The sequence below is a fragment of the Dreissena polymorpha genome, chromosome 3 (genome assembly GCF_020536995.1).
Source record: "Dreissena polymorpha isolate Duluth1 chromosome 3, UMN_Dpol_1.0, whole genome shotgun sequence".
Lineage (NCBI taxonomy): Eukaryota > Metazoa > Mollusca > Bivalvia > Myida > Dreissenidae > Dreissena > Dreissena polymorpha.
This window is the reverse complement of record NC_068357.1, coordinates 32,070,007-32,081,652: the sequence shown is the minus strand read 5'-3', so window position 1 is coordinate 32,081,652 and position 11,646 is coordinate 32,070,007. Positions and strand designations below refer to the sequence as shown.

Sequence of the window (11,646 nt, the reverse complement as noted above, 5' to 3'; positions counted from 1 at the left end):
TGACGCTGGTCTTTAAAAATCCCATGGCGTCTTGTAAATGGAACATCAAACAACGATACTTTCCAATTGAAAAGTGCAGTCATATTGTGTTATTAAAAGCAAACTGGCATATGCCGGTAGCCTAGTTTTGCTTGCAGGAAGATGTTCATACAGACCGACCGCGTATGTCACACATTTGTGGCTAGATAATTACACGAGTTCCCTTCTTTCATGAACACTATACTATTTCGGTGGTTTTTGTCTGACAATACAAGACAAATGGCATATACCGATAGGTTTTCATTAATTTTTTCCACTAACATTCGTGTTATTTGATATCTTAAAAACAATACAGTGTTATCAATATAAGACGTTTATTGATAGTACTTATCGTCTTTCAATGACGATTTACTAACCCAACACTGACCCTGAAAGTCTTGGGGCATTGGGACTTCATTCGGGTCTGCTGGCGTTATGTAAATGTCATCTAATGTTAAATGCCGGGTTAAACAGCTATGCCAAAATCTTATGAATAAATCAATCAATTTAACCATGTTTAGCTTATAAGGTGCATATGTCTTAAATGTATCGCCCCGACTTTATGTTGTCACTTATTGACCATTCAAGCATTGATAGAATAATAAGCATTTATAGATTTTGAAATCGCTTGGTACATTCAATATAATAAATGTATATTATTGTAGAGGCCAAGAACTAAACCCAAACTGCCACCTAGCATTACATGGGCAAGCCTATATGAAAACTCCGATGAATAACCCTTTTCACACAGTAAATATAAACTCAACTAAATTTTTACTTTTTATTAAAGGACCTTATAACATAAAAACATAAAAAAAATGGTTCTGGCATATAATGTCTCGACTCCAAGCAGCAAGGGCCACCTGCGAACATGGCAAGCCCAAACTAACTAACTGCACAAATAAATTGTATATGAGTGCTGACTCCGGGTGACGGCCATCAGCACTCCCAACAAAATCATATATATTTTCCCCAAAAAATGTGCCAGGTAAAAAGCGTCCATCCGGCACTGATTGCCAAGGAACTGTTAACTTCAAGCGACTGTCGACGAACCCGAGGTGTCCGAACTGCCCCATCGGAAGTGGAGTCGTGACCGACCAGTATCCGACGTTTGGTACTCTGCGTCTACACGGCAAACTGAAAAACGCAACTCAAACCAGCAGAATATGTAATATACTAAAACCAAATCTAGTACGGAAAACAATCAGTTTCCCCTTATGTTATTAAAATTAATGTGGACAGGCAAATAAAACTTAAAATAAATCTATATTTACCCTAAGCCTGACCAAATTTTTAAATATATAACGGACGCAGTAAAGTGTGACAGAACAACACTGTGTCAAAACAAACTACATGGGTTGGGTGGGAGGGGAGAAAATTTACAACCTTTTGTTTGTGTAGATAACAATGAGAAAGAAATTTTAAATCTGTAAAATTCGCTACTTCGGTTAAAAAACACCAACAATAAGAAAACTGAAAAACCAGCCCAGCAGTGGCCCAACAATAAACAGGTCTATTATTTAGTAATAGACCATATTATTGTAGAGGCCAAGAACTAAACCCAAACTGCCACCTAGCATTACATGGGCAAGCCTATATGAAAACTCCGATGAATAACCCTTTTCACACAGTAAATATAAACTCAACTAAATTTTTACTTTTTATTAAAGGACCTTATAACATAAAAACATAAAAATGGTTCTGGCATATAATGTCTCGACTCCAAGCAGCAAGGGCCACCTGCGAACATGGCAAGCCCAAACTAACTGCAAATAACTAACTGCACAAATAAATTGTATATGAGTGCTGACTCCGGGTGACGGCCATCAGCACTCCCAACAAAATCATATATATTTTCCCCAAAAAATGTGCCAGGTAAAAAGCGTCCATCCGGCACTGATTGCCATATGGCCACCCAACAACGCTGACCCAGCGGCCCAAATGCCCCAACTTCGAAACCAGCTGGGCCAGAGATGACGGGTGGCCACTGCCAAAGAACTTTGGCTGCAGGGCGGATGGACGCATGCTTGGAGTCGGAAGCAGTAAACTGTAAACACAAGGCAAAGATATGAATAAAAACTAGCAGCAAAAATGCATAAAACCCAGCAGAAAACAAATGCATAAAAACTAGCAGCAAAAAATTGCATAAAAATTAGCAGCAAAAAACTTTCTTTTTTCTTTTTTCATACATATGAGTAAGAAAAATATGCATACAAACTAACTGCAAATATCTATTTTTGGACTCAATAGCAACACCAACATACATAATGTTTGGGATTTAAAATTGTAAGAACCCCCAAATTTGTGCATCTAGAACTTCAGTAATGGATTGGTGTATTATGCTTTATAAATTTTTCAAGCCCTGCAGACATATTAGAAAGAAAAATATCTGTACCCAGAGTTGACAAGTGGACTCCGTCCTTCTCAAACAAATGTTCCTCAAATTTTCAAAAGTCAGAGTTGGCCAATTAATGCCCTCCACATGCCAAAGCCCTAGATGAACCATGACTATTAAGGCGCTTTCTTGCTTTGTCCATAGCAACTTTATTATCAGAATATCTCCAATTTGACCTTGGAAGCACTGCAGACCATACAATCTTAACACTTGGAAATATAGACAGTATAGTCCTGAATAGCTCGACAATCAATTTTCGAAGGTCCACCAGTGACCGACGACCAAGATCATTACCACCTACATGTAACACAATATAGTCTGGAGAATTACCCACATTGGCAAGCGAAAGAAATTTTTTCTTTGATTCTGCAAATGTTAACCCACTGTACCCTTGCCACCAGATGATGTTGGGTTCAAGGCAGAGGTTGGCCCCTTCAGGTCGTAATCTTGCTGCTATGAAGGCTTGCTTGATTATTGATGAACCCAGTATCCAGATGGTTTTCCCTAAATACAACTTGGTTTTTGTTAGTCACATGAATCTAACTATATGAACCATACCTTTTTAATGGGGGTTATTTATTAGGCTGGGCATGACAACAGGAACAGGACGAACATATGTTTGGTAGGCATTGGAAGCCCATCTGCCTGCCTGTTTAATGATCTCCACTGAATAGCCTAGTTGGGAAGCTGCAGTTGCTGCTCCAATTCTGAAGGAGTGGGATTTGTAAGACCCATAATTTAGACCCAAAAGAGAAACCGTTTTCTTAAGAATAGCAGAAAATTGGTAACGAGTAATTGGTTGTTTGTTAAAGTGCAAAAACAAGGGACCAGGCCCTTGAGGACGAACATGAAGATACTGGTTAAGACACACAACTGGGCAAAATTCACTGTTTGACCTAGTAATTTTGAGCGCTACCCCTTTGCCCAACTGATCAGTTTTTGAATGCCGGATTGAAATGATTACCCCATTGTAATCAAATTGTAAATCTTCTATTGCCAACACCGCTGCCTGTAAAATACTATCACCTTTTTTAGGAACAGCTATTTCGCCCACTCTTAGAAAACCGAAAAACGCTAGCATAAAAGCTGCAGTGAACAGTTTTGCTTCGTAGACACTGGAACACACAATATTAAGTTTGCTTACTATCCCTTGCAGTAACGAGAGGGTAATTGGAAGCCTATTATCGTGTGTTTTCTTATCTTTTTGCATTCCTTCCACCATTTTTGAAACAATGAACTTTTTGGTAGGGTCAACAACATCAAGCAGCTTGCAATGAAAAGCTATAGAGCTTAAGTATGATTTTGCTGTTTTGTGGGATAGTTTCTGTAGGGATAGCCATGCTACAAATCGAACCACCTGTTCAACTGTAGGCGGCCAGGCATCTGACAAGCCGTATTGCCTTTTAAACTCAGAGAATCTCTCTAACCCAACGATGTATGCCTTTTTTGTATTAGCAGCAAGGGAATTGTCTAGCAATCTATTAGCCTCTTGTTGCAGATCATCAGTAAAAACTCCGGCGGGACTGATTCTGGACTCGCTTGTGCCTCTGGTGCTAACTGTTGTAACCTGTGAAACTGTTTACGAGAAATTGCATCAGCAATGTAATTGGACTTTGATGAAATATGTACTGCTTTAAACACCACCGAGTTTTTCATAACTAACAACACAAATGTTCTAACCAGAAACATCAAACGTTTCGACTTGGAAGACTGTTTGTTGATCACTTCTACCAAACCTAAATTATCAATATGAAACTTAATCTTCCTGTCCCTCAAAAAGACCCCCCAGAGCCATATTGCCAACAAAACAGGGACCATCTCTAAAAATTTTATATCTGATAAAATAGGTTGGCCTTGCCATTGAACAGGCCATGGGCAATAGGCCCAATTACCTCCAAAATAACAACCACAGCCAAGAGTAGCACCACCTGCACTATCAGTGTAAAGATGAATGACAGAGTTATCCAACCATACTTTATTTGGAATATGTACAACGCCATTAAAATCTTCAATAAATTGAATCCACATCAGGATGTCTTCTCTCATTTCACCATTAACTCTTATCTTATAATAGGACTTTTTTAAGCCACACATAGCATCATAAAATCGGCGCAAGAATGCCCTACTTGCTCTTACTGCTTGACTACAAAAACTCAACTTCCCAGTCAAAAACTGCAATTCTTTTAACGTAAGTCTCTTTTTTACTAGACAATTTTGCAAAAGCTTCAAAAGTTCTTCCACTTTTTTAGCAGGTACTCTAACCGTCATTTGCACAGTATCTAATTCCAGGCCTAAAAATGTCAGTACTGTTGTTGGGCCGACCGACTTTTCCACCGCAACTGGGACTCCCATTTCGGTGCATACTTCCTCGAAAGTAGAAACTAGCATGTTACAATTATTTGACCCAGCTGCACTTCCAAAAATAAAGTCGTCCAAATAATGATCTAAAGTTTGAATCCCAGTTTTGAAACTTACTAGCCAATGTATAAAAGTGGAGAATGATTCGAATAAAGCCGGAGCAATAGATAAACCCATTGGTAAGCATTTGTCAACATAATACTGGTTGTTGAACTGAAGCCCCATCAAGTGAAAGTCCCCTGGGTAAATAGGCATTAAACGAAAAGCCGATTTAATATCTCTTTTTGCCATCATTGCTGACGTAGCTAAACTAAATAACATGTCAGCCACTTTGTCAAATGATGTATATTTAACAGAAATGTCTTCCACACTAAAACCATCATTGACACTTGACCCATTGGGATACGACAGGTGTGTAATTAACCGCCAACCCCCGTCTGGCTTCTCTAAAATGCCTAATGGACTTACTTTTAAATTGGAAATTGGTGGGACTTTGAAAGGACCTGAAATTCTACCTAAGGAAATCTCTTTGTCAAGTTTCTTTTGGACTTCTGAAAAATGCACTTTTGTTGAAATTAAATTATTCGCTGAAGAACCTAGATGTGAACCCTTATAACCCAGCTTAAAACCTTGCTTAAAGCCATTACTGAGCACAGAAGCTACTTCTTTATTTGGATATAACTGAAGATATTTAGAAATCGTAACAACATTGATTGGCGACTTGCCAAGAGACCAAACTGAGGTATTAGTATCTGCTAAACGGGCCCCGGAGCCCCTGAATTGGGCCTCTAGGTCGGAACGTGTAAGCTCTAGGCCTGTACGAGGTCTGGGTGACAGCCCCCCTGACAGACCCTCCTCCCAAGGAACTGGTGTTGCGAGGCTTGAGATGACATACCCTGGAAGGATGGTCGGAACCACAAATCATACAAGCATGTTTGTAATTGCAAACTGACCGTAAGCATCTGGTATAATTGAAATCATAACATTTTCTTACAAAATTCCCTGTATCATGAACTGGCTGCCTTGGAGGCCCCATACACAACAGCCAAAGCTCCATATCAATCATTGCCCACGAATTCGCTGGGTTATTACCCATTCTCAACCTAAACTGTTGATCATAAGATCTCCAACCCTCAGTGTGTCTTGCTGCCCCCAGCCTTATAGTGTGCATATACTTTAAGAGATCTTGCATTTTAACCGGATGAGCACTTAAATAAATGCTTGAGAAAATGAGGAATGCGTCAGTCCATTAAGCTATATCCACAATGCTTTGTTTCATGTTGGGCTTTACCACTAATTCACCCGAATTATTCAAAACCAAATGTTTTCCTAAATCTTCAGGAACTACCGGGGCCTCCAACAAACATGCCAGATCTACATATTGGCCTGATATTATTTTGTCTTTAATTGACTGAGGAACATGATCACCTAAAACAGACTGAAAACTAGGAATCATGCCTGGTAAAAAAATATCCTCACTAAAACCATTACCCGATTGAACAGCCGGATCTGGCTGGCTTGCTGCAGGCTGCATCTGGTCGCCCAGTTGTTGACTGAGAGGCAGCTGGTCGGGTTGATGGCCGGACTGTTGGTTTGAAGACCATTGACCGAGTCGATGGCTGGGGGTGAGAGGCAGCTGGACAGGCTGTTGGTTGGGAGGCAGCTGGACAGGCTGTTGGTTGGGAGGCAGCTGATCGGGCATTTGGGTGGAAGGCAGCTGACGGGGTTGTTGGCTGGTGCCAGGTAGGTTTTGGCTGGGATGCTGGTGTAGTTTGACCGACGGACGGCGCCTTTTCCGGTTTCGCGTTTCCATGTGTGCAATAAAATAAACAATAAAGATAATAAGTAAATACCGAAAAAAGCCATATTTGGCTTATAGCTAACCCACTATAATAATTAACAAACCTTTTAGAGATTTATTGCATATGAACTAAAACGTGACTCAACAAACTGTCTTGGTAATTATAAATAAATGCGCCATAAGACCACCTCTTAACTGCAGTAAGTACCGACTATTGCCGCATTGCCACAATTAAGTTCCTTTTAATATTGCTACATAAAAACCAACAGTCATTTAAAGTGTTTATGATAAACCTGAACATAGTGCCCGCCCTATTTGAATCTGAAGCAACCCACTCTCCAGAAATTGAATAATAACGCTAAATATATTTTGACATTTTTGTGCTGACCAAAAGTAATATGTTTGTTTAACACGCCACGGGAATTCCTTTATTTCGATTGAAATTTACCCTCTTACTGCCAGTGAGATATTAGCCTATTTTCAGAAAATAAGTATAACATAGTTATTTCACTGAATACACGAATGCATATCAACTACGTTTTCTCATAAAGCTTGAAATTGTTTTTGCTCTTACTACAATTGCTTAGATCAGACGCCATGTGACCGATCCACTTTTTCCCCACCACTGTACAGAAATCCGTAAACTACAGCCCGTAAACTCAGCATCCATCATAAATATCACAAGAATTGCTAAGAAACACCTTTTAACTACCGGCTTCTAACTTTATTTTACATATTTAATAAACGTTTACTAGAATAGATTAGAAATAATTAAAGGAGAAAATTTACAACCTTTTGTTTGTGTAGATAACAATGAGAAAGAAATTTTAAATCTGTAAAATTCGCTACTTCGGTTAAAAAACACCAACAATAAGAAAACTGAAAAACCAGCCCAGCAGTGACCCAACAATAAACAGGTCTATTATTTAGTAATAGACCATATTATGTCTTTAACGATGCCATCCGCCTATTACTCATCTTTCCTTATATCGAATGTTTAACCCCTTAAGTAATTAGTGACCGTGCAAGCAATTGTTACTGTTGTCGTTGCTGTTGCTTTTGTTGCTATATTTGTTTCCTATCAATGTAAACTAAAATATTACATGATTCGTGTATTGTTACTTAACAAAATAGTTACTATGTGTTGGACTATTGTTTTGATAAAATGGAAGTCTAATTGCAAGCAATGCGCATATAGTTTGGGTAATGCATTGCTTCCGGACCTCGCGTATTTGCCAAGTGACTTACGCGTTTAAATACTATGGGTAACGATTTATGTTTACTGTGCAGGGATCGTGCATTAAATATACGTGTGGCCTGGCAGAACGAGATGAGAGAGAATTACATAACAGATGAGTTGATTAAAACTATATGTAATTCAAACATTGTCTCAGCTTTAGTTTGTTATTTAGTGTATTTCATAAAATAACAATTTTGATTTAATATATATGGTTTGTTTTGCTTAAATACACTTTAAATTGTCAAGTGTATATATAGAACATGTACATGTACCATCAAACACGTGTAACGCACATATTTTTAGATATTAGGAATCCCTAAGAACGCTATATATGCAGTAATATCCATCACTAAATCAATTCATATCACGCGTTTTATACCGTTTTCCACTTCGTTGAATCATGCGGGCAATATTTTCTGATGCTGCTTTGTCTTTCAACGTTATGTTGCCTTTATGGTCGATGCCTATTGTGTTTTAATTGCATAGTTGTTGAGTCCATTAAATGATAATAACTAATTATTGTATCATTATGTTAGCAGTAGTAGTACTTATAGTAGTAGCAGTAGTGGTCGTGGTAGTGGATCTGTTTCGGTCGGTTAAACGGCTTCATGGAGACTAAAAAGGTGGAAGTAAAAGACGAAACGATGGGTGGGATAGCTCGGTAACCTAAAGTCTCCGGACCTCCAACATATAAGAGTTTAAAACTACATATAAGCCATGTGAAATAACTACTATGGCAGGTTTTCTTCTGTATTCACTGATAATGTGAAGAGATTGTTATTATTGTCATTTGTCTAGAGGTATAAATACATTATTTTATTAGCTGATTTGATTAAAAAATATACGTTGCATCACGGTGATTAAAACGACTAGCTATTATTAAAATTTAATTTAAATTTTGATATATTCAATCCGTTGTTTAAAACCTTGCTAGTATTCTATAAATAAAAATCCTTTGTGTTATTTATTGAAATTGTCAAACAAGAAACTTCGGGAATCCAAACAAATAAGAAATAAAAGAAAAAAACTCGTTTTAGTTAAAAAAAGTATTGTTGTTATCGAGTATGTATCATAATAAATAAGTAGTAGTTAAGTTATAGAAAAAGCTGCAGAAGAATAACAACAAAAAGTAGTAAAATAGCAAGTAGAAGTAGGAGTAGTAGCAGTAGAAGTAGTAGTAGTAGTAGTAGTAGTAGTAGTAGTAGTAGTAGTAGTAGAAGTAGTAGTAGTAGTAGTAGTAGTAGTAGTAGTAGTAGTAGTAGTAGAAGAAGTAGTAGTAGTAGTAGTAATAGTAGTAGTAGTAGTAGTAGTAGTTTTATTATACCGAGTTATTGGCGCGAATCTTGTATTTAATGTGCATGCTAATCTGATTTAGTGAATATAATATATACTTTTTGTAAACTATTTTATAACAAATACATATATATCGAACGGTTTGTATTTACCAAGAAATAACTAAGGTGACTTAAAAAGCACCGCACCTTTTTGTCACAGGTATAGCAGATATCTCAGGAATTTGTCGATCAATTGACATGAAGAAAGTGTCTCCCGTGTACACGTCAAAGTGATGACATTACTCAAGTTTCGATTAAATTGCTTTAGCAATAAGGACATATTTCGCTCCACAAACTTAGATACAACTAACACATAACTAAGGAATCTGTGGATCACAAGGCATGAAATGTCTGGCACATCTACACTTTATGGTGTTGATATTTTAAAGGTTAAGTACATTAGCTTGAAAACTGTAGAAGTAGTTTGCTCAAGAAATATGTAACATTTTAAACATTCAAAAATCAAGGGAACATAATTCAGGAACGTTTCAATTTACTCGGGTGAGAAATGTGGAAGGAGGTCGCTCTATATTTTTACACGTAAAAAAATCGTACCACTTACTCGAAACATACCCCCCTGCGAAACGTCGTGTTCGGGGTATAAACTATGTCTTTCATTTAATCCAATATTTAGCCAACAATAGACATAATATAAACAGCCTTGTCCGGTCGTTCATCGCATCGTTTTTTTCTGGCTTAAACTATTATAAAAAAAGAAATATCTTTAAAAAAAAAAGATATGCGGCGTGTATCCTGACTTTGAAATAAAGTAAGAAAACTTATGATTTTATTGTTAATAAATTTAAAAAAAAGGTTAACGTATTGTTGTGTTTTTTTTAAAAATGATAGTCGTATATCATGAAACGTGAAATGTTTGTTATGAAGAGCGCGTATATTAAACTACATAATTATGTTCGTAGATACAAATTTTACTCTGTGAGATGACATCATATGCGTCCTCGCGTGAATTATTATAAATTTATTTATTCGTCATAAAAACATATGGTATGTTGATATTTGATTAAGACGTTGTTTTCTTTCCACACATTCAAATAATACTGTTACATCCGCGTCATTCGAAAAATGGCCCTATTGCATTTGCGACCAGCGTAGTTCAAGCCCAATCTTCTCGCTTACGCAGTCTGGTCATGTGCTACGCTTTCCTCTTTAAAAAAGCTCGCAAGTTTTTTTTATATCTCGTAAGTATCCTCCTCAGTATGCACATCCTGACAATACTTCGCAGGCTGGACTGGGGCTACACTGGCAGCTTATTGCATAAGACCCATTTTTGCATGAGACGCGAATCTTTAAAAAATCTCATTACGTGTTGTAAATAGAACCTCAAACAACGATACTTTCCGATTCAAAATTGAAGTCACATTGCTTTATTTATCGCAACATGTTGTAGCATAGTGCTATATTTTAACTTTATATGTATGATAACACAACTCAGTCAATTCATGACACTAATTTTATTTGATACAAAGTTCTATTAATTTACAATCTCAAGTTATTGATAATTTCAAAAGACTTATTAAATAACATAACAAAAACCTATCCTACCTCCTAACACTAGTGACCTGTCAGGTCTTGGGGTAAGCATTATATAGGCCGAGATGCATGCACTGGACATCTGGCATCATATGGAAACATGTATCCTTTGATTAATTAATTGGATATAATTATAAGGTACACTGCCCTACCTATCTGATCTCTTAGGTCTTTCGTGTTCAATTATGAATGTAAATATGTAGACACCGCTCCCAAGCTATATTCGTCCGTATGTTACGTACGACTACAACTCGCGACGGGTTTTATCGTGCAGTTCCATCATGGCCTTCATATCTGAATGCCAATCTAAACAATACCCCGTCATTGGTGTATTTATCTAACGACTGAATATATTTCCATGCGACCCGATGCCAGATTGTATCTTTGTCTGTTCAATATTGGTTATAGAGAGAATTTGCCAACTGAGTTTCTTATTGTTTATACTTTCAATGTTTACAGAATTTAGTCTATTGATATATAATACATGTATAATATTTATTTAGTATTTATTATTCTTTTTACTTTGATAACTTTATAATCAATCTTGCTATGCGACATACCTCACTCGCATAATTCGTCGTGACCCAAGAAACGTGAACAGAGTCCAATTCTGATTTCTTTACGTTTTATTTCTTCTTATTAGCACAGCACACCGTTTCCAAAATGTTTGTCAAATACAAGATACATGCGAAGCCCGCAACGGGCCCCGCCCGCGACAGCAAGCAATAATACGGCTGCTATCTTCGACTTCCCAAGCAAGACTGTCTTTTAAATATAGATATAAACAACGAAAGCTTTGATAATTGTTACGTGTACAATTCTGATTGGTTGTGTAAGGTCACATGTATATGACGAATGCAACGGACACATAACGAATACATACGGAAATGACCGAAAATTGCCACATAAGGTAAGCAAATATTCCTGCCCGGTACTAATAACCCGAGGC

General features: G+C 37.3%; 1 protein-coding gene and 1 long non-coding RNA gene across 2 annotated transcripts; both read right to left on the bottom strand.

Moving 5' to 3' along the window:
• Positions 1-785: 785 nt before the first annotated feature.
• LOC127873558 (uncharacterized) lies at positions 786-6,266 on the bottom strand. Its single transcript, XM_052417434.1, has 2 exons — positions 5,368-6,266; positions 786-5,296 (listed from the first exon to the last, which is right to left on the bottom strand). Exon 2 carries the CDS (start codon positions 5,090-5,092, stop codon positions 3,884-3,886), a length of 1,209 nt encoding a protein of 402 aa, XP_052273394.1. The 5' UTR covers positions 5,093-5,296; positions 5,368-6,266; the 3' UTR covers positions 786-3,883.
• On the bottom strand, positions 786-7,465 carry LOC127873559 (uncharacterized). Its single transcript, XR_008046252.1, has 2 exons — positions 6,263-7,465; positions 786-3,528 (listed from the first exon to the last, which is right to left on the bottom strand). It is a non-coding gene; the product is annotated as an uncharacterized LOC127873559 (long non-coding RNA).
• Between the last annotated feature and the right edge of the window lie 4,181 nt (positions 7,466-11,646).